General features: G+C 42.4%; 1 protein-coding gene across 2 annotated transcripts in view; it reads right to left on the bottom strand.

Moving 5' to 3' along the window:
• Positions 1–5,686: 5,686 nt before the first annotated feature.
• Positions 5,687–22,236, bottom strand: part of LOC147605944 (glyoxysomal processing protease, glyoxysomal-like) — a 72,221-nt gene continuing 55,671 nt past the window's right edge. Inside the window, exons 3-15 of one of the 2 annotated variants that reach the window (XM_086792428.1) lie at positions 14,979–15,135; positions 14,651–14,716; positions 10,340–10,426; positions 10,097–10,240; positions 9,836–9,967; positions 8,164–8,267; positions 7,974–8,059; positions 7,796–7,890; positions 7,244–7,688; positions 6,854–7,117; positions 6,563–6,752; positions 6,264–6,358; positions 5,687–6,165 (exon numbers count right to left, since the gene is read on the bottom strand). In XM_086792428.1, the coding sequence (XP_086648554.1) occupies positions 5,828–6,165; positions 6,264–6,358; positions 6,563–6,752; positions 6,854–7,117; positions 7,244–7,688; positions 7,796–7,890; positions 7,974–8,059; positions 8,164–8,267; positions 9,836–9,967; positions 10,097–10,240; positions 10,340–10,426; positions 14,651–14,716; positions 14,979–15,135 (2,203 nt within the window). In that variant the 3' untranslated portion in view covers positions 5,687–5,827. Of the gene's footprint in view, positions 6,166–6,263; positions 6,359–6,562; positions 6,753–6,853; positions 7,689–7,795; positions 7,891–7,973; positions 8,060–8,163; positions 8,268–9,835; positions 9,968–10,096; positions 10,241–10,339; positions 10,427–14,650; positions 14,717–14,978; positions 15,136–22,236 lie in introns of both variants that reach the window. The other variant, XM_086792427.1, reaches the window with a different exon arrangement.

The following is a 22,236-nucleotide window of genomic DNA, read 5'->3' as shown; positions in this document are numbered from 1 at the left end:
TGGCTTGGTCCCCTCTTTAGAGCTATTTCTAGGAATTGAGCTTTATACCACATTTATTCTTGGAACTAGACACACACTGCATCTTGTTGTGTATGGTGGTCTGTATTTTGTTGCTTTAGTATTTGGTTGCAAATTTCAAACTCAACAAGCATGCAGTTTGTTTTGTAAACTTAAACACTTGTCATCATGCATCCACAATCATATTGTTTGGTGTGAACAAACAGCCGTGGTCATTTAAGAGCCAGACCTCGACAAGTTTGTGAAGTGCAAGGTGTTGACAAGTATCCTCTTGAACTATGTTGTCCTAGGAGATTACATTTGATGTTATATACATCAAGCTAGGTAGACTCCTTCCTTTACATCAAATCTTGGTAAACTCCCTTACATCACTTGCACGTTTGTTATAGCCATATAGTAGAACTTTAGGATGTTTTTGGGTTTATACCATTGCCATGGCAAAAACATAAGTATTTCTCTTCTACTAGAATGGTAGCTCATATGTATGTTTCTTGGGTTATGGCAATGCTAAACATCTCCATTCCTTTATTTTGAGTTGACCTTCATGACAATGCTACACAGCTCCATTTCTTTGACTGAGTTTGCCCAAATCAAAAAGTAGCAATTATCTTCTTTAGAATATGGCTCAGACAAAGAATGGTGGAGCATTTTGGAGTGTCAACTCAAGGTCATTGGAGATGGGACATGCACGAAATTTGGGGCACCTTTGAATGGGGCAGCATTTAGGGGTATGGCATCTTGTGATGTAATGAGTGTTAAGATGTGCAATGTAACCTTGATGGAGATACAAGGGATTTGCTTTTTGGGGGTGAGGTATCTTGTATTGAGTGTTGAGATATGCAATTTGTGGTCGATGGAGACAGCTTGTATTGGGTGTTGTAATATGCAAATCAAGGTTGATGAGAAGAGGTCATAACATGGGCATTGAATTTTTTTTTGGCCAAAAATTTGTGAATTGGGTGAAAAAGAGGTGAGGAGCACTAGTACTTTATCTTGAGGTTTTGAAAGGATATATCCAAGAATGATGATTGTGTTCTTAAAGACGAGGACATATAGTCAAGTGGCATAGTAACCTTGATGCTATGATCCATTGGGATCTAATCTGCGAACACACTAATTTGTCCCCTTTTCTTGTGAGTGGGCTTTTCCATGGAGTAAGGTGTGTTTGTAGTGGACTTGGGTGGATTTTACAAAGTCTGTGGGGGATGGGTGGATTTTTCAAAGTCCATGGTGGACTTGGGTGGATGTACGGAAGCATATTTGTCCAAGTGTATGTGGTGGATGGGTGAATGTACGTGAAGTGGGTGGATGCATAGAGTATTTTTTTCAAAGTGTTGGAGCCATGGATCGCACCCCCTCCTCCCTCCCCCTCCAAAGTGTTGGAGCCATGGATCTCGTAAGGATCTCGTAAGTGGCATAGTAGTCTTGATGCTATGATCTAGTTTGCCACCACATCGATTTGTCCCCTTCCCTTGTGAGTGGGGTTTTCCATGATGTAAAGTGTGTTTGTGGTGGACTTGGGTGGATGTATGTAAGAGTATTTGTCCAAGTGTATGTGGTGGATGGGTGAATGTACGTGAAGTGGGTAGATGTATGGAGGAGTATTTTCACTTTAGTGTTGGAACCATGGATCCCCCCCCCCCACTTGAACACCCACCCTCCAAAATGTTGGAGCCATGGATTCCCCCCCACCATCCCAAACCCCTACTTGAACACTTCACCCCTTGGCCTCGTGTGTGCCTCCCTCCTTGTGCATTTGGACACTCACCCCTTGGCCTCGTGTGTGTCCCCCTCCTTGTGCACTTGAACACCCACCTAACTCCACTTTTCTTTAGCTCCCTCATCCTTGCAAGGGTTGATTTTTGGCGTGTCAAAAATGTTTCATTAAAAATGTCTTTTTTCTTAAGCAAAACGTGATGTTTTTCGCATCAATTTTCTCATTTCATCAAAAACCAAATTAAACTAAGCATTGCTATTATTAAAGTGTTGCTTTCTCAATTGCTAAAAAGTATGTGCACATGTATTGCTTTCTCAATTGCTACAAAAGTCCCCATCTTGGAAAATGCACTCATGTGATTGCATTTGGAGAGATGCCCTCAAGTCAACATTTATTGCTTCTAATTGACAATGCACATCTTCGCACAATAAAGAGTTATTGCACCCCACCAACTCATTCATTTAGAAAGCAAAACATATAGGTATACATATCAACCAGTGCAATGCCAATAATCCCATCCCTTTCTAGCAAAATTGGTTAGATGAACATGTATTTCTTGACCATTGTACACAACCTTTCTCCTACCATAGGGTTGGTAAAACTTGCAAATGCAATTCTCACCATCATGCATTGCATTACCTTGTTGTCGGATGCACACACATATGGTGTCTCGCCTGTATTTGGGCAAAGTAAGGGTGGCCTTTCAAAAGCTGTGGTGCCTCTCTAATTATAACTAAATCTTGAAAATTTTGAGTAGGTGTTTTTCCTTCTAAATTAAACAAGTTCAAGGCTAAGCTAAACTTATCTTTTCTCGAACCTTGGCAGTGTGGTGCCCATCCGTTTGGCATAGAAGCCCACTGTGACAAAAACTGCCCTTGTAGACAAAGGTGTGTGCTCGTTGAGCCAATAAATAGGCTTGAACAATCGATAGAGCGACTCAAACTTGGGTGGGTTCATGTCATCCCAAGGGCAATCCCACTAGCCACTTTTGCCCCATGATGGGCGGCAGAAAGGTAGTGAGATTGTCCTCTTTTACACACACCCATTCGTAGAGAGAGAGAGAGAGAGAGAGAGAGAGAGAGAGAGAGAGAGAGAGAGAGAGAGAGAGAGAGAGAGAGAGAGAGAGAGGTTACCAAAATGTAGAGATGATAATACCCAAAATACATATTCCAAAATAGGAGATAATAATCAAAATATAGAGATGTAAATTCCACCCCTCCAACCTAGGTCTTTCGAGGGTCCAATCAGTTACTGACTTTCTCACATAAAAATAATTTTAGTTCAAAGTGAAGATTAGATCCAATATTGATCATTCATTCCTTTTAATTTAAAATCCACCGAAGTAAAGAACACAAGTACTTAATAACAAAAAGTAAATATTTTTGTTCAAAATGGCATCACAAAATAGGTTTCAAGATCCATTTATTTTCCCACATGCAACACAAGCTAAGCATTCAATATTGATAATCCGTTCCTTTTAAATTTCACCAAGTAAAAAACACAAGTACTCAACCCAAATGTTAATCCTTGTGTTCAAAATGGCATCACAAAATAGCTTGTTGAGATCCATTTAATTTGCCACATGCAACACAAGATAAGTATCAATATCGATCACGCCTTAAAATCTATGAAGTAAAAACACAAGTACTTAATAACCAAAATGTAAATCCTTTTGTTCAAAACGGCATCACAATATAGATAAGGTCTGTTTATGAAAAAGGTATAATGTACTTAAAAATGTCTCAAAATGTGAACATGTGCAAATCTCAATAGCAAACATGAATTCCACTCATGAGAGTATCACCACATAATCATAATTTTATATATCAAATCATCCACAAAAACATGTAGGTCCACAATGGAGGTAAAAGTGTCTTTTCTACTTCAAAGGTGGATCCTACCTAATTTTGTACTCATGGCCATAAAAGACTTCATAGCAAGGCAACAATTTTTTTTAAAAGAAGAGGAAATTAAGTGATGACACCCAAGAATTTGACAAGAAATACATAAAAGCATGTTAACAATTTCACCAATCTAAGGGAGCAACAAGCATGAGTCCTCGTCCTCCATGATGCCTCCAATCCAAGATATTGGCCTTAGCAAAGGCCACAAATACCCTTTGTGCATGTCCTTGTCACCCTTGACAACAATGCATTAGTAGCTCATGTATAATTCTTCCTTCCTGGTATACCCACTCCAATCTTCAAAACCATGCCACCCAATGGACATAAAACCTCTAGAAACATAAGCATGAAGACCATTCCACCCAATGGACATAAAATTTCTAGAAACATAAGCATTTCTTTCACACTCCTCTCTGACAAGAAGTATTGCCTTCCCTTCTAGATCAAGAAGAAGAGGTTATGCATCAAGGAGTCCAACCCTTGCTTGAGCTCTTGCTCTATCTCGAACTTCATGATATAAAAGACTCCATCTAGCCTTCTTAATTCTATAAAGTGAAATGCACTTACCTACATCCCATTACACAACATGAATGAAAATCACAACATAGTAATATATGGTCTAATAACAAAAGACTTACCATAGATAATATATGGTCTAAATAACAAAACACATACCATAGGATTGTGGATCTAGATCTAAATCTAAGTGAATAAGTGTCTTACCTTAACAACAAATCTGATGTTATTGGCAATGGAGTAAGGCTAATGACCCCTTTGTGAGAACCAAACCCTCATTCTCAAATGTTAAAGTTTTTCCTTAGATTATGCACCTATGTGTTACCAACACCTGTATAAGGGGAACACTAGGTGTAACCTTTAGTCAAAGTCATCCCAAAATATCCCTCCCAACAACCTCTATAGAAGCAAGCATTATATGCTCGTATTCACCCTTCTCATGACTATCATTTGGTTTTTACTCGTGCCTTGTCTTCTTCACCTCCATCATTGTTTTTTAGTGCCATCAATCTCTTCCTCCTTGTCCTTAAATTTCATTCATCTTATTTCCAATTACTTTCTCGAAGTTTTCTTCTTCCCTCTTTCTTGGGCCTCACCAGACTTTCTCCTTGTTGTTTTCTACATTGCAAACAAGAATAGTCTAAAAAGTTCCACACAACAAGTCCCAATACATTTACACAACATTCATTTAAATGGAATTTGTCAAACTTGTGGGCACAAGGACCACATAACAGTATTATGCAACTAGGCATTTATCAAAATCAAAGAAGAGCTTTCCGAAACAAGTATAAAGTTATGGATATAATCTATGTGATTCAAAACAATTCCCCAAAACAAGGAGAAAAAAGTTACGAATAAAATCTATGTAATTCAAAAGTTAAGGAATCATTGGTTGAAAGCTAGTTCTATTTGTAGATCCCATCAAGCCTTTTTGTACATCATAGATAAACTACCTATGACTAGAAGATTTGCAAGATGGCTACTACTTCTATAGGAAAGTATTTCTCGAATATTGAAGCTCGAGTTCCAATACACTACTCCAATTCATCTCTCAATATTACGTGTTTTTAGAAGAAATTCTATGGACAAGTAGTGATGATATTTACATTTTTCAAGTAACTAGAAAAATACATAAGAAAGAGGAGAAGTTGGCTAATGAAAGTCGCCCTTATTTAATTGTAGCTAGTTAGGCATACAATATGTGATTAGCACAATGTCAAAATCCATAACCATTGTCAATAATGACGGAGACAAATCAAGGTCTTAAGTGGTAAGACACTTTTTTAAAGACTAATTATAGTTAACACTACTACAAACCCATCTTTTGAGGTTCTTATCTCTAGAGAGGAAAGCACATCCATATCTTCATCACATAGTTACTAGTGTCAGCGCCTTAATTTGTTTAGTGGGAGGTTACGTTTACTACACATCATATGAAACAAAAGATTGAAATGGTATCAAGTGGTGTACATTTACATCCCTTCCTTTTAACCAAGCATTCCTAATTATCCACCTGCTTGGCACGATTTGATTATGGGATGCAACTAGGCTTAATTCAGTAAAATTTCACTTCAAAACATACACAAAATCCATTCAAAGGAGGTTACTATTATATTGTTCTGACACCTAAAGCTAACAAGCTCCATGCGAGCTGAGTTCACACTAATTACAATTACATTCGGCTGTGGAAAACTTGCCCAGGTACAGAGGTGTTAGATGGTGAGTTCAGCCAACTTTTGGACACTTGGTCACTTCCTTCTTGCATGAATTGTGATTGTTTGGAGAGCTCCACCTTTTTCTCAGTGAGAAACTTGGCAAAGCGCAATCCTTTCTGCCCACTCAGCTCGGTCTTCTGTTCATGTGAAGTGCTGCTATCCCTGCTGGGCAGCTTAGATAAGAAGGGCAAGACTTGAGTAGACCTTGGAGGTGTAGGAGGGACCAAGGCCCAAACTGCTGAGAGCTGTTCATTACGCCTACCAACTGCTAAAAGAGAGGATGCATCTTTCATGTCTGAGCAGGTAAAAGCACAAGAGGCAAACAAATTAGATAGACATGGCATTCCTTTCTGTAAGAAGACAAAACATGAATGATGAGTTTGCTGCACCCACCTCCAGAAGCATATGAAAAAATTGGCTTCAGAGCTGCATATGGTATACTAAAATTAAGATGAGGAATTACAGTGCCCCCACTGTGCCTCGCATTACTGCAAACAACCTCAAAACATGTTAGCACCTCAGATATTTCATTTATTTATTATTATCATTTATTTTTTTATTTTTGGGGTGAGGAGGGGGGGGGGGGGGGTGTTTGGGGGTTGGGTGGTAGGGTATGGTTACAAAGCCACTAAAGGATGATGTCACTCCACAGACACCAGAATGTGCTGCAAAGCTGAAGTCAAAAACCTAACCTCGTAACAAGCCCCATCATGCGTCCATGTTCATTCACTACAGCCCCTCCACTTGCCCCAGGATGTACAGCAGCTGTTGTCTCTAGCATTGCTGGTGACGACTCTACTCCAGGAGAAGATCCAAGTTGAGACATACTCTCAGCCTTTACTACTCTAGAAACCACACCTGCACTAAGAGAAGGGCACAGCTCTGCAGGCAAAAAAAATGAAGAAAGCGGATGAGCTCTACCTCCACAAAGCATAAAATCCTGATACAAAGATTGCAAGCAAAAAAATGATGTGCCTAATTACCTGACCGAGGACCAAACAAGCCATGCCCAATAACAACAGCAGTTGTGCCTGGAAAAGGGTATTCTTCTTCAGGCTTTATTGGTAGTAAACCAGCCGGCACTGTGTCAAGCTGCAAGAGAGCAATGTCTAGAGGTCCCCGTGAGATATAAACCGCCTTGGCATCATACCAAGAGCGGGGAAGTGGATGCTCCAGCCTTACCCTTATTTTCCTGTAACTTCTATAGTTGATTTCTAAAGATGGCTGAACAGCCACACCATCATTACCTGCATGATTTACAAGTTCATCTGCCTGTGCAGTCATTTGCAAGCCTAGATTTCCAACAGAAAAAGGCATATCTATCTTCTCTATAATATTTTCAAAGCTCTTTGAAGAGTCAGAATTAGCCATACATGTACTGGTGACCCGTCTTGAGTTCCTCAGATCATCAGTCTCAGAGGTATTTGCTAGGACTGCCAGTTCTTTTTCACTTTGAGACTGAGAGAACTGAGTTTTCCCAAAACGCCAAGGTTCCAGCAAGTGAGCATTTGTAAGTATAAGACCCTTGTCATTTACAAGCACACCGGAGGCCCATGATCCATTACCAACTGTGACCAAGACAACAGAGGCTACAGCCTCATCAAAACTTGGCGATAAGCACAGCTGCTGCCTCCTGCCATGATAGCCTGCATGTTGGCCCAAACTACTCACCCAAATGCCAAGGTTTGGAGCTTTGATTACTCTTCCTTCACAACTCACAGGCTTTGCATAATCCTCATGCACTACTAGGGAGCATGCTTGCAAATTTATCCCAATATCTCGTAGAGCAGGTGCAAGAGCCTCCCATGTTATCACCAACTACAGATTACCCAGATGTGGTATCAAAAAACAATCAACTCACATTGGAATTCGAAAGGAAAGTAGTGGCAGAAAACCATCATTTTGGAATTTGTGTAAATAATTACCTGTACTTCTGCACCACCACCTCGTTGCCGTAAAGGTCTAGCAAGCATCCCTACAAAAGCTCCATCCCCATTGAATGCGGGTGCACCTTCCATCCCTGTATTGAGTGCTAAATTCCCTTAAAAATGTGTGTTTTAAGTGACATGAGAGTCACCAAGACCATGTAAAATAGCGTATTACCTGGAAGGCATCGCAAATCAGCCATCAAAAGGGAAGTCTGAGGACATGTGGGAGGCCAGCAATTGGCAGTTATGCCCACAACCATGCTGCTGACCACCACTCTGAATTAGTCCGGGTAAACTAAAATTTGACGGCTAAAAATATTTTCAACTTTAACCACAGCAAAAGGCATTTGAAGCTATTAACAAACCTGTTAAAGAAATGTAGTGGGGATAATGCACCAAATGGAGATCCAACAATTAGAAGAAAATCCCCTCTTTTGCATGGCTTGGCCAAAACCATTCTAGGCATTATCTGCATAAACAGGAAGGCCCTGAGCAGCAAACCAGGGGACGACAAGGTTATGTAGCAACATCGAAATCTACAACATAAAAAACTATATGTGATGTAGCATGCCTATTCACTGTTCACATGAGCATCCATGAACACATACGTGTGGCGCACACATGCTTGCACCGCAACACAAAGCGAGAGAGAGAGAGAGAGAGAGAGAGAGAGAGAGAGAAATGAAATGAAATGTTATATTAACGTCTTCAAAAGGCCATAATGACCTATGAGACCAAAAAGTTACATCATGGTGGATGGCCTATGAGACCCAATACATAACATAAAGACCATACCGGGTCTAAGCCAAATTTGCAATCCAAAACAGCTTGACCCCACTCTAAATGAAAGATTGTCTAGGCAACAGTGCATTTGCATTACGCATGTTTTGCCTGAAAATGACTTGCATGTGTGAACTTGTTTTCTGTTCTATACAATGCCTAGATTTTAATGCTTGTGAATGTCTGTGGGGTCCTAGTGACTATTGGTATAGGAGAGTGGTGAGGAGAAGCTATGGAGGCTTGAAAGGAAACATGGCTATGGCATTGAAGCAAAGGGGGAGAGAGAGAAGAGAGAGAGAGAGAGAGAGAGAGAGTAAGAAAGAAAGAAAGAAAGAAAGATTTTATTGACGTCTTCCAAAAGACCGAACTCGGCCTATGAGACAAATCGGAGTACCTGTATGGGGTATCCTCTGTCATCCCAACAAAATGAAAAAGGGCACAAATTTAGAGACAAGAGAGAGATGTACATGATTACAAGATGTGATAATTGATTGATTTTTTTACATGCACCTTTATAGGTTACAAAGATTGCCTCGGTGACATCACTACTTACGTCAAGCGCCCACAAATATCTAGATATTATTTCATACCCCTCTAAGAGGTGGTTCACACACAAACAAGACACTAGCACTCTCAAGCAATACCTTGATCCCAACAAAAATAATTAAGGCATTGGGAAAAACAGACTAACTTGGAAAAATTGGACATTTGAAAAACCTGGGCATTGGGGAAAATTGAGAAAATTGGAAAAAATAAGGAGAAGTTTAAAAATTGCGACATTGGGGGAAATTGGGCAAAATTGGAGAAATTGGGCATTGGGAAAATTGGGGCATTAAGGAAGAGAGAGAGCACCTCGACTTAGAGCAACACAGGGTGACGGTGCGTGTACAACGAGAAGATAAGGAACCTTAATAAAGAAGATAAACATGTTTTTAGGGTGAACGGGATATACCATACAGTACAGTACGGATCTTAAGGGAAAGCAATTATGCATAGGAGAGAGGGGAGAGAGAGTTGAGAGAGAGACAGCACATGCTCGGCAGGGAGGCAGCAAGACGGCGGATTCAAGAGGCAGAAGCACACATATGGATTGAGTGCAAGGAGCAAAAAAGAGGTGCTTGACAACGGACAATGTACAGGATAAGTCAACATGTTTTTTTTTTAAATAACCTTTGGGATGGTTTGGTACAGGTACCGCACTGCACGGAAAGTAACTACGGTTAGGTACGGATACAGAATGCAACTATACCACCATACCTTTATATCTGGAGTGTGCATGCTCAAAACAGCAATCCTTGTCGTTGCAGACGCTAGATTATCGATGCTACTTTCCCCATCTTTGACAGCACAGAAGTCGTAGCTTTTGGAACGCAATGCTTGGTCACTTTCCTGAGAAGTTTAGCAAGAAATAATGTGAATTAACATGGTCTGAGTCTGTAATGATGACTATTCCCATATCATGGTACCATTCAGCCAACATAAAACCAAGGTCAAATTATAACATCTAGAGGTCTTTACTTTATGGGATAATGGACTTGGTCCTTGCAATCGAGAAGTGTCCACATGAGCTAAAGCCCAGCCTACTTCCCAAGCTCCATCTGAGCTGCCACCATGCGCATCCAACAAAGCCTGTAAAGCTGTTCCAGCTAAAGGTATATCCACCTACTAACCATAAAAACTGAAAGATCAGAGAGAGCATCCATTTGAACTTCTATGTCTCATCCCCAAAACAAAACAATATATGATCAAACAATTACTTACCAGACCAACAAGTTTGGCTGGCAGCCAAGCAGAAGTGTGCTTTGAATGATGATAAGCTCCGTCATTCAACTGGCCATGCAGCTGACTCTGCTCCAAACCAAGAAAGTGTCTTAGGAGTGTTAGATTAACACTCTAGTATGGCGCCCTTAAACGATAGACCACCTTGCCCATGGATGACCAACGGATGCATCTCATACACCCAGCATCCATGAGAGGGTTCCACAGACCACTATCCACCTCTAAGGCTACACTAGTACCACACCCACACACTATTGACTCCAACTCAGTTATGTGCACACCCACTCACTTAGCCCCAGGCACTATTAATAACCCTACTTCCATGTGATTATTAACTAACTCCCAAGATGGCTACACCTTACATGACCCATAGAGTAATAACCACACTCCATACTTGATCCGTGCAAGAATTACACATCATTGGCCACTAGCATGAAAGAGTGCACAGAGCGGAAGCAAAGTGGCACTAGAATGTGCTGAACAGAGAGTGCAAGAGAAAGAGATATGGAGCAAACTATGCTGAATATACTGAAGCAAAAAAGTCCCAAGCAAGAGACACAGATAGTCTCATAAGTGAAGGAGCAAAATATGTACAAGATTGAATGAGAAAAGAGAAGCCAGCACCCACTATTTATAGTAAGGGAATGTTGGCCGACTGGTAAATGCCAAAAAGGCTCGGAAAAATCCCAAAAAAATAGTAAAAAAGGGGTGGCCAGTCCACAAGCAAGGGCCATGCAAAAGGGACCAAATGGGCACGATAAAAGAGCAAAATCTGGGGATGAATATGCTAACACCCCCTCTCAGCACCAGATGCTGAACAAACTCCGAGAATCCGAATATGAGGAGCCAAGGAAGCCTGAGAAACCGGCTTGGTGAACAAATCTGCAACATTCTCCGCAGGAGGACAATACTCCAAACGCAAATCTCCAGCAAGAACCCGTTCACGAACATAGTGATACTGAATCTCAATGTGTTTCGTATGAGCATGAAACACAGGGTTCTTGGCGATGGCGATGCAACTCTGATTGTCACTCCAAAGAAGAGTAGATCCAGTAGGAGGACAACTGAGCTCCTCCAATAATCTCTGCAACCATATTGCCTCACATGCAGCATAACAAACTGCACGGTACTCCGCCTCAGTAGAGGAAAGCGCCACAGTAGGCTGCTTTTTACTGCACCAAGAAATGGCTCCAGACCCAAGTGAAAAAACACAACCAGTGGTCGAACGCCGTGTATCTGGATCTCCAGCCCAGTCTGAGTCAGACCATCCAACAAGAGTGCATCCTTGGCCATAAAAGATGCCAAAATCGAGAGTGCCACGCAAGTACCGAAGAACTCTGAGAGCACACCGCCAATGCTGCTGACGGGGTTTGGATGAGAAGGAACTCAATAAACTGACTGCGAAGCATATGTCCAATCGAGAGTAGGTCAACCATACCAAACACCTGACAAGAACCCGATACTGTCCCTGATCAGTCCCTAGAGAAGCATCAAGTGAAGAAAGCTTCTCACCAATATCCATAGGAGAAGATACTGGTTTGCACCCAGTCATCTGAAATCTGTCGAGAATCTCCCGAGTGTACTTCCGCTGAGAGAAGAAAATGCCCTTCGAGGTCTGCCAAATCTCAAAGCCAAGAAAATAATGCAAGAGACCAAGATCCGTCATCTCAAACTCTCTCTCCAAAGCATCCATAACAGAACGGATCCGCACAGAATAAGAACCTGTAAAGATGAGGTCATCAACATAGACCACAATGATAACAATCAACCCCCTCTCAAGGAGGATATAAAGGTTCGAATCTGCGTGAGAACGGCGCAGGCCGAGCTTTTGAAAGAACTCATCAATCCGCTAGTACCAAGCCCGTGGAGCCTACTTTAGACCATATAAAGCCTTCTTCAGCCGGTACACATGATCCTGTTTGCCCGGAACAATGTAAGCTCTCCATTCAGGAAAGCCGACTTGACGTCCATCTCAAAAACAAGCCATCTATGATGTCCTGCAAGTGCAAGAACGGTACGAATGGTAGTCATCTGGGCCGTCGGAGCGAAGGTCTCATCAAAGTCGACACCAGGGCGCTGAGCATAACCCTTGGCAACCAACCTCGCCTTGTGCTTGTCCAAGCTGCCATCAGCTCGAAACTTTGATTTGAAAATCCAACGCATACCAATCACCTTACGCTGCAGAGGCCGAGGCACCAAAATCCAAGTGCCATTTCGTTCGATAGCATCCAGCTCTGCCTGCATAGCATGACGCCAAGGCTCATGTGAAAGAGCCTCGTCTACAGAAGTGGGATCAGAAGGACCATTAATAATTGTAGACATAAGAGCATAATTAACAAACATGTTGCCCTCATGAATTTGTTTCCCTGTAACTCTGGAAGAACGCCAAAGAGAACCACGCGGAGGAGCAGAAGGAAGCTCACGTAACCCAGAATCACGAGCTGTCTGATAATACCAACCAGGTACTGATCTGCTCGAACTCGCCGGAGGAGCAGCAGGGTCATCATCATATGACTGAGTATCCTCAGCTGGAGGTGTAACAGAAATAGCGAGAGCAGGAGGAGGAGGAGGAGGAGGAGGTACAGGAAGAAGAAGCTCACCACCCCCCTCTGAAGATGTAGGAGTCTCGTCAAACACCACATCACAGCTCACAACAACTTTACCGGCCTGAGGATCATAAAGACGATATGCCTTGGACACAGTGCTGTATCCGAGAAAAGTCATGCGCTGAGACTTCGAGCCCAACTTGGAGCGGTGCTCCTTAGGCACATGAACATACGCGGTACACCCAAATATCCAACAGAGGGCTTCTCACCATGGAAAGCCTCATATGGAGTTTTGTCGGGAAGAGCAACAGTAGGAGACCTATTCTGAATGTAGACAGCAGTGGAAGCCGCCTCAGCCCAGAAACGTCGAGGTAATGAAGAATGCTCAAGCATAGCACGGGCCATCTCCATAATGGTTCTATTCTTCCTCTCGGCAGCTCCGTGCTGTGATGGAGTATATGATGTAGTAAGCTGTCTCCGAATGCTATGTGTCTTGCAATATTGCTAAAACTCCTGTGATGTGAACTCACCCCCTCTGTCGGTCCTGAGAGCCTTGACCGAGTGACCAGTCTCTTTTTCCACCTTAGCTTTCCAATCACAGAAGTGATGAAAAGTCTCATCCTTGGTCTTCGATGGAAACGCAGAAACTGATAAGTTCATAAGTTGCTTTTCCAACACCAAAATCCGACCCGGAGACTTAATCTCATAGAGATCTGCCAAAGCCTTCCAAACTTCATGTGCAGCATCTGCTGTACGCACATGAGAGAGAACACCATCCTGACAGTTCAACATCAGAAAGGAGACAACGCGTCGATCATTCGACTGCCAAATATCAATTTGTGCCTGAGTCGCACCACCGGAAGCAAGGGTGGGAGGGGTGGCATTGGCTGGTGTAACAAGCCAATCCCAAAGATCCACGCTATGCAAGGCTGATTTCACCTTCACCTTCCATAGGGTGTAGTTGGAACCATCCAACTTGGCAGACTCAGCAAACATATGAAGAGAAGTCGATGCAGCCATCACAAAAGCTTGGGCTCAATCTCAAAAAATGCACAAACTCTGAAAAGACCAGAAGTTGCTGTCCAGAAAACGCAGCAGCAAGGGCTGTGGATCCAGAAGAAAAACGCAGAGGAGAAGGTGCTGAAAACAGGGCTGAATCTGGGGCAGCAAAGAGGTTGCTAAACCGGGAGCAATGATACCATGAAAGAGTGCACAGAGCAAAAGCAAAGTGGCACTAGAATGTGCTGAACAAAGAGTGCAAGAGAGAGAGAGAGAGAGATATGGAGCAAACTATGTTGAATATACTGAAGCAAAACAGTCCCAAGCAAGAGACACAGATAGTCTCATAAGTGAGGGAGCAAAATATGTACAAGACTGAATGAGAAAAGAGAGGCCAGCACCCACTATTTATAGTAAGGGAATGCTTGCCGACTGGAGCTGATAAACAGGCCGACTGGAGCTAATGGACATGGCCGACTGGTAAATGCCAGAAAGGCTGGGAAAAATCCCAGAAAAATAGTACAAAAGGGGTGGCCAGCCCACAAGCAAGGGCCATGCAAAAGGGACCAAATGGGCACCATAAAAGAGCAGAATCTGGGGATGAATATGCTAACATAGTAGGAGACAGGAGGAGAAGCAGCTGAAATTCACCAAGGGCGGCAGCACAATAGAAACCACCCATTTGCATAATGCATGGGCGAGCAGCATGTGGCCAAGAAGATTGGGAGGAGTGCGCAAGGCTACTGACCTGCTCAAAATCCTCCATGAGAATATCAACTTCAGCACCAGGAATCAAAATGGGGGTCCTTTGAAACTGCAAGTTATAAAATCTAAAATTAACCAAGTTGCAAGCTAGTATACTCTCATTCATGGAATCAGTTTTAACAAAGAAAACCCTGGCCATACTCGTTAGAAGAAAAGATAACAAATGCCATATAGTTTCAAATATACCTGAGTTGTAGGTCCCCTGAGAGGAATCAGTATACTCTCATTCATGGAATCAGTTTTAACAAAGAAAACCGTGGCCTTACTCGTTAGAAGAAAAGATAACAAATGCCATATAGTTTCAAATATACCTGAGTTGTAGGTCCCCCTAAGAGGGGTGCTTTCTGGAGGAAAGGTTCGACAATGGATGCACATGTTAATACTACCGATGAAGAGCTGTCTCTTTCAACAGCTTTACAACCATCATGCCACAACCATCCGGATGCCGAGAGAGTGGTATCTCCAGACCTGGTACAAAAAAGAGAAGTTCGGTCATAAGAACAATGCAAAAAGATTACTATTTTGTATATGGGTTAGACCTAAGGCTGGTGATAATCAACCTTATCACTTGTGAATAGGTTGTAGGGAAACATGGCATGGACGCATGTCAACACAAACCTTCTCTTACATGTATTTGCCTTTATAAAGACCTAAGGCTGGTGATAATCAACCTTATCACTTGTGAATAGGTTGTAGGGAAACATGGCATGGACGCATGTCAACACAAACCTTCTCTTACATGTATTTGCCTTTATAAAGATACTCTCTCCATCATTTATTCATTTTGTGGCTCTTACCTTTCCAAGGTGTAGCCAATCCTGATTATATAGATCAGCGTTAGGATTTAGCAATATAAGCTCTCACCTTCAATTGGTAACAGAACAAGTCACTTTAGGTTCTCTGCTGATTTCCTGTGTTTATAGTTTTTTAAGCTTTTGTTTAGAGCTCACATCAAAGCAGCAAGGGTCATCCTTTCGCAAAAATCAAACACCGCTCAGCATTTTTCAGCCTGGAAAAGAAGGCCACAGCTCCAACAGCAAAGCATCTCTAAAGGCTCTTTTAGCTTATTATTTAAGGATCGTTGCTCAAATCTGCTTTGTACTATCATCTCAAGAATCCAGAGCAGTAGACTTGAGGCTGTTATTTAGCCTGAGCCAAGGCAGCAGGACATGGCAGCATTGATTTCCCTGCAGTGTTTTTGGCCTTAAGCAAGGCCATCAAAAAGACCTGGAAAAGCCAGATCAAACTGATGCAAGGTAAAGGCAAAGTTGAATAATATCATATCGTTTAGTCCACATGGCACAGCGGATGCATTGCAGTGACTCTTCCTGCGTGCGGCAATTGGTGTCTACCTCAGTAAAAGCTGCAGATATGAAAGGGTGCAACACCTGATCAACCATGTAACCTGATTCCTACTGTATATTGATGTACAAGAAAAAGTTTGACTGTTTCTGAGGTACAAAATGCTACTGACAATGTGGATCCCAGTCTCAGCCTGTTATGCTGCTGTAGACCTCAACGCTCAGCCCAGCACTCTGCTGCATATTGTTTTTCAGAGTGCCCATACTTCCCATAGCTCCTAATAGTATTGAAACGGTGATTGAGAAGATAGTTGAAGACAAGCAGGAGGGGACTCTTTGAAGACAGAGGGAGGCTCTGTACAGGAGGAGGTTGTTACATGCGAGCCTCAGAACACACCTTTGCTTTGTCTTTGTTCTAACACCAATGTGTGATGCATTGTGGAAGTGTCATAAAGAGGTGTATAATTAACTTGGTACGTTAATCACAAAAGCACCAACAAAGAAGAGAGAGAGAGAGAGAGAGAGAGAGAGAGAGAGAGAGAGAGAGTGCATCAAATGCCCGATTCCAATACCCACTCAAGGGTCCCCACCTTGCGATGTATTTGCTTTTATTACTGAATGTCATGTGCAGTCTCTCCCAAGTGTGACGTGGACATGCTTCTACCCATTGGCCAGCTCACAAGTCGGGTATGTGGCCAGATTCATGTGATTGTAAGGGCTATTGTCCAAACACCCACTGAGCAGCTGTAAGGGCTTTTGTGCCAATTCTTTTTAATATTGTCCAGATGCCCAATGAGCAGCCCATTCTGGACAAAGTTATTAGGTTTTTGTGTGACCACACTTAGTTGGAAATTATTATTAGGGTTGATAGAATGTAGCCAACTCACCAACATTAAACATTCATTATGCATAGGAGTCTAGGCCTTAGCCATATTTATTCATTGATCAGTTAGTCATTGAGAGCTCAGGAGCAGTGCTACCACTCAGTATTTCTATTCAGCATTGTATATACCTCATGTTAGTAATACTTACTAATACATAGTAGATTAGGTCATCTCTCTCTACTGTGTATTGTGCATGAAGAAGAAGCAGTTTATTGTGCATGGATTTAAGTCTCTGATTAGGCACTTATTGCCATCCATCAATCATAAACATGCTTCCGCAAGAACCCATGTTACATTTAAGTTGAAATATGCATAAATTGACCTAAGAATATATTCCTTCTTGCTACATTGAGCACTTGATGGACTTCTCACTTGAGCAAGAGGCACACACCTGCTGAACCAAGCAAGCATGGTGTTGACTCTTCCTATACTTTATTAAGTCATGCATACGTTCTCCTATCATGCCTTCCTCCCCCTCATCTCAGGACTATCATAGATGTACTTGATCAACTCATGGTCGGTCAAAACAACAAATTTGGATCCATATAAAATAATGTCTCCAAATTTTCAATGTGTGAATCACTGCATATAATTCTTGCTCCTGAGTATGCCATATGACCTGGGTATCATCAAGTTCCTACTCTCAAAAGCCACACCTCCTTGAACAAGGCAATCCCTATCGAGCAATCACTGGCATCAATCTCAACTGCAAGGATCCAGTAAGGCCAAAACAGGTGAGTCGTTCACCTTAAGCTTGAGAGTACGGAAAACCTCTTATTTTACATAATAGGACCATTGCACTTTCGTCCCCATCCTTTGAGGAGCTTCGTGAAAGGAACATTCAAATTCGAATAATGCAAAAATGACCGATGTTGCCTCACAATCCAAGGAACTGGCCAAAAGGTGAATTCCAAAAAAGCCCCAAGTTGTCTCACAGTCCGAGAAATTGGCCAATCCAACACCCTCTAGATCCACTCAAGATCTATGCTCATATTGTTCCTTGAAATCCGATGACCTAGGTATATAATTTCCTTGCAAAAGAACTCACACTTAAAAAGTTTTGCATGCAATCGTTCTCGCCTTAGAATCCCCAAGACAATCCGGCGATGTTCAACATACTCATAAAGGGTCCAACTATTAATATCATTCATCATCTGTTGAAAAGTAGTAGGAGAATTCGTGAGACCAAAAGGTAATACGAGAAACTCATAATGGCCATATTTGTTACGAGCTGACAAGGAGGCAAGTTTACTTCTCGCCAATTTAACCAATATTGTGAGCTACACGGCATGCAAGGGGGTTTGCCAACATAGTTACAACCTCACATAATAGCGTGGTGGAGCGCAAGAATCGAACGGTGATCAAAGCTATGGGCAGAGACAGCAGTGCTATTGCTGTTTACATTCTCAATTGGTCCACTGCTATACTGTTGTTCCACTGTAGACTCCCTTTTAGGCCTACCTAGGAAGAAAACCCTCGATTTCACACTTTCGGGTTTTTGGGTTGGATGCATTTGTTCATGTACTTGATGGTGACAAGGGGAAGCTGGACGCTGAGTCCAAGTACCATATTTTGGATGGTTACACCTCAGAATCCAAAGGTTATTGGCTCTACAATCCTGTTAACTTCAAAGATCATCGTTAACAGGGATTTGGTGGTTGATGAGCCTTCATCTTCAATTGCAAAGACGGGGTTTCTAGGGCTGATTCAACTCAGCCTCTCCTTGGTTCCTCAGTGGATCCTCCTGTTCCTCTTCCTCGACTTGAACCGGCACGTCCTCTAGCACCCTAGAGGAATCATCTGACAATGATCAAGAGGAGGAGATTTCGGTGGATGCTCCACAGCAAGCTACATCTTAGGAGCAATGTTCTACTTTTGAGGGGGGATCTTGAATTCCCAATCGGTTCTACCAAACATTACGGGACTCAGGGGTAGCACGGTTGTCTTCACCTGCAGTAAGGGGTCCCCATCAATCGGAACGGTTGCGTACCACGACATCACCTCAGGATAACCTATGCGTCAATTATGCATTGCTGTCACGTATCCAGAAGGACTCAGAACCTACTCATATTGGGGAGGCACTCTCCAAACCGACTTGGAAGCACGCCATGGAAGCAGAGCTTGACTCTATTGAATGGAATCAAACTTGGGAGCTAGTTCCTAGACCGACAAAGCAGAAAGAGTCAAATGGATCTATAAGACCACATACAAATCGGATGGGACTCTGGATAAGCACAAGGCCAGGCTTGTGGCCAAAGGCTATTCTCACAAAGGTGGCATGGATTTTGGTGATACTTTTTCACCAATTGCTTAGATGGCAACCATACGGACAGTTCTTGCTCTTGTTGCACACTCTCATTGGCCCATCTTTCAGATGGATGTCGAGTTGGCCTTCCTCAACGGGGAGCTAAAGAAGGAAGTTTATATGGAACAGCCCCCAAGATTTCAGGTTCCTAGCTCCAAAGGTATGGTCTACATGCTAAAAAAGCATTTGTATGGTTTGAAACAAGCCCCCAGGGCTTTGTATGAGAAGATTGCTTTCTTTCAATAGGAGGGTTTCAAACAGTCAGCAACTGATCCAAATCTCTACATCTTTCTCGAGAAAGGGTTGAATACTCTTATCGTTCTCTATGTGGATGACTTGATCATCAAAAGAACCCATACAGCACACATTGCTCACACAAAGGTTGCCCTCAATAAGGAATTTGAGATGACAGATTTCGGGTTGCTTCACTTCTTTTTTTGATTGGAGATTTTTCAGCACTCAGATGGCATATTCATTTCTCAACAGCAGTATGTTACAGAGCTGAGCCTGAATGCTCTGATACCAATGTTGCATGCGCGGAAGCCTTTGCTGTACTGATTCACAACCCTAAGCTTGATTAAGAACAAGATGTTGAAATAAATATAATTAAGACAAAGAAGAGAAGAAAAAGAGAGATTGATGTCAGGTTTTCTTGTATTTAATATTGTACAAAAAGGTGACTGAATATATGTACACCCTTGGTCTGCCCCAAAGGGGTTATCAGCCCACTAAGCATAGTCCCAAGAAGGTGTACAATTCCAGCAGAAGAATGCAGCAATGTGGTAGATGGAGTGGCCTGCAAACAGGAGAAGCTAGAGGAAGCATTCCCCGAGGGTATGTACCCATAACCAGTACATCATTAAGCTCTCAGTTCAGTTCCAAAGGCCTAGCACTCTTCAACAAGACTTGGAATGTTGGTGTTGGACTCACACACTCACACACACAGAAACCTGCACATTAGGGTTAGGTGCAAGAAAAAGAAGCTAACATAGAAATGAGAGAGAAAGAAAGAAAGATTTTATTAACGTCTTCCAAAAGACCGAACTCGGCCTATGAGACAAATCGGTGTACCTGTATGGGGTATCCTCTGTCATCCCAACAAAATGAAAAAGTACTGAACTAAAAAGCTGACTCTGGGTGTGCAATAAGTGCAGTGAGTAGGGGAGGGGATGGAGCTCTACTACTAGGAGAATGCAAAGCTATATGCATGGAGTATACAATCACGATATGCAACCTAGCTAGCTTCATCCTGTACCATACTGGGGGTATAAAATGGTATACATCAATGAAGGGGGTGTCCACAGCTCCCTGAAGAACATGCCTGGGTCTGCTCTAAATCGAGCCAGTCGCTCCGCACCCTCTCTGTGAAACTGAGCTCTGATCTCTGTCATCTCTCTCTGGTATAGGCGTGGTGTCCGAAAGCCAGTGTCATCTGTCTCCTATGGGCTCTAAGTGTCTCTGCTCTCTGGAGAGTAATTCCCTGCTGTGTAGGGGCGGGAAGAAGAAGCTAACACAGAAATGAGAGAGAGAGAGAGAGAGAGAGAGAGAGAGAGAGAGAGAGAGAGCCAAAAGTGTGTGAGCCACAAAATGCAAGTCAACCCTTGCATGTGTGTCACATCCATATAATATAGAAGTACAAAATATTATATGTAGAGTGTCCTTTCACACTTGATATCCAAGGGTACAAAGTGCCCTTGGTTAAGCCCTGTTCACACATAGCACTACCATTAGTGAGCATATGCCTACAAATCCCCCCTGTAGTGAAAGTGTGAACCTGTACAAGGTAGCAGATCACTCTTTGTATGAGAGTAAGCCCAAAGCTTTGTGGAAAGCTTCAAACTTTTCTCGAGGTAAAGCCTTTGTGAATAGATCTGCAACATTATCCTGTGTAGGGCAGTAAGATAAACTGATCTCCCCTGCATGTAACCTCTCTTTGACATAGTGATAATGAATCTCAATGTGCTTAGTACGTCCATGAAATATGGGATTTCGTGCCACGGCCATAGCACTCTGGCTATCAGTGAGAATGGTGGTGGGTGTCTGCTGACACTCATGAAGATCAGCCAATAATCTCCTCAACCATACACAATCTACTGTAGCTGTGACGACTGCCCTGTACTCAGCCTCACAAGTAGATGTGGCAACAGCGGGTTGCTTTTTGCTCAACCAAGATATGCATGAACTACCAAGAAAAAAGCAATTCCCACTGGTGGATTGCCTTGTATCATAATCACCAGCCTAATCTGAATCACTGTATGCATAAAGCTGCAAGGTGCCCCCCCTGGGATAGAACAAACCAAGATCCAGGGTACCCTGAAGATAACGAAAAATGCGTTTGACTGCTTGCCAATGCTTTGTGCATGGGCTATGCATGAATTTGCTCAACAAAGACACCCCAAAAGATATATCTGGCCTAGTGTCACACAAGTAAATGAGGCATCCCACTGCCTTGCTGTAAATGCCGGCCTCAAAAGGCTCGCCAATATCATGCGTAGTAAGCCGTACACCTGGTTCTACCGGAGTAAAAATGGGCTTACATTCAACCATGTGAAACCTTTTTAGCAAACTTTTTATGTACTTAGTTTGTTGCATAACAATGCCATCATCTGTATGCATAAACTGTATGCTGAGATAGTAGTGTAAAGGCCCCAAATCTGACATATCAAATTCAGCTTTCAAATCAGCTTTGAAATCTGAAATTTGTGCTTTGCTAGTACCTATAATGAGCATGTCATCTACATACAAGATGACTATGAGAATATCGGCACCGGTTTTCTTCACATACAATGTGCTTTCAGCTGGACTATTCACATACCCCTGGCTGGTAAGATGAGCATGTATTTTACCATACCAAGTTCTTGGAGCTTGCTTTAACCCATACAATGCTTTGTGTAACCTGCATACTTTATGTTCCTTACCAGGAACTACAAAACCAATGGGCTGATTTACATATACTTCCTCCTGTAAATCCCCATTTACGAGTGCAGTTTTGATGTCCAATTGATGCACTTTCCATCCTTTATGTGCAACCAATGCAATCAATGATCTTATTGTAGTCGTTCTCGAAGTAGGAGCAAAA

Source organism: Cibotium barometz, chromosome 58, assembly GCF_041138505.1.
Source record: "Cibotium barometz isolate CiBa-2024 chromosome 58, ASM4113850v1, whole genome shotgun sequence".
In the NCBI taxonomy this organism is placed as follows: domain Eukaryota; kingdom Viridiplantae; phylum Streptophyta; class Polypodiopsida; order Cyatheales; family Cibotiaceae; genus Cibotium; species Cibotium barometz.
This window is presented reverse-complemented; position numbering and strand designations above follow the sequence as displayed.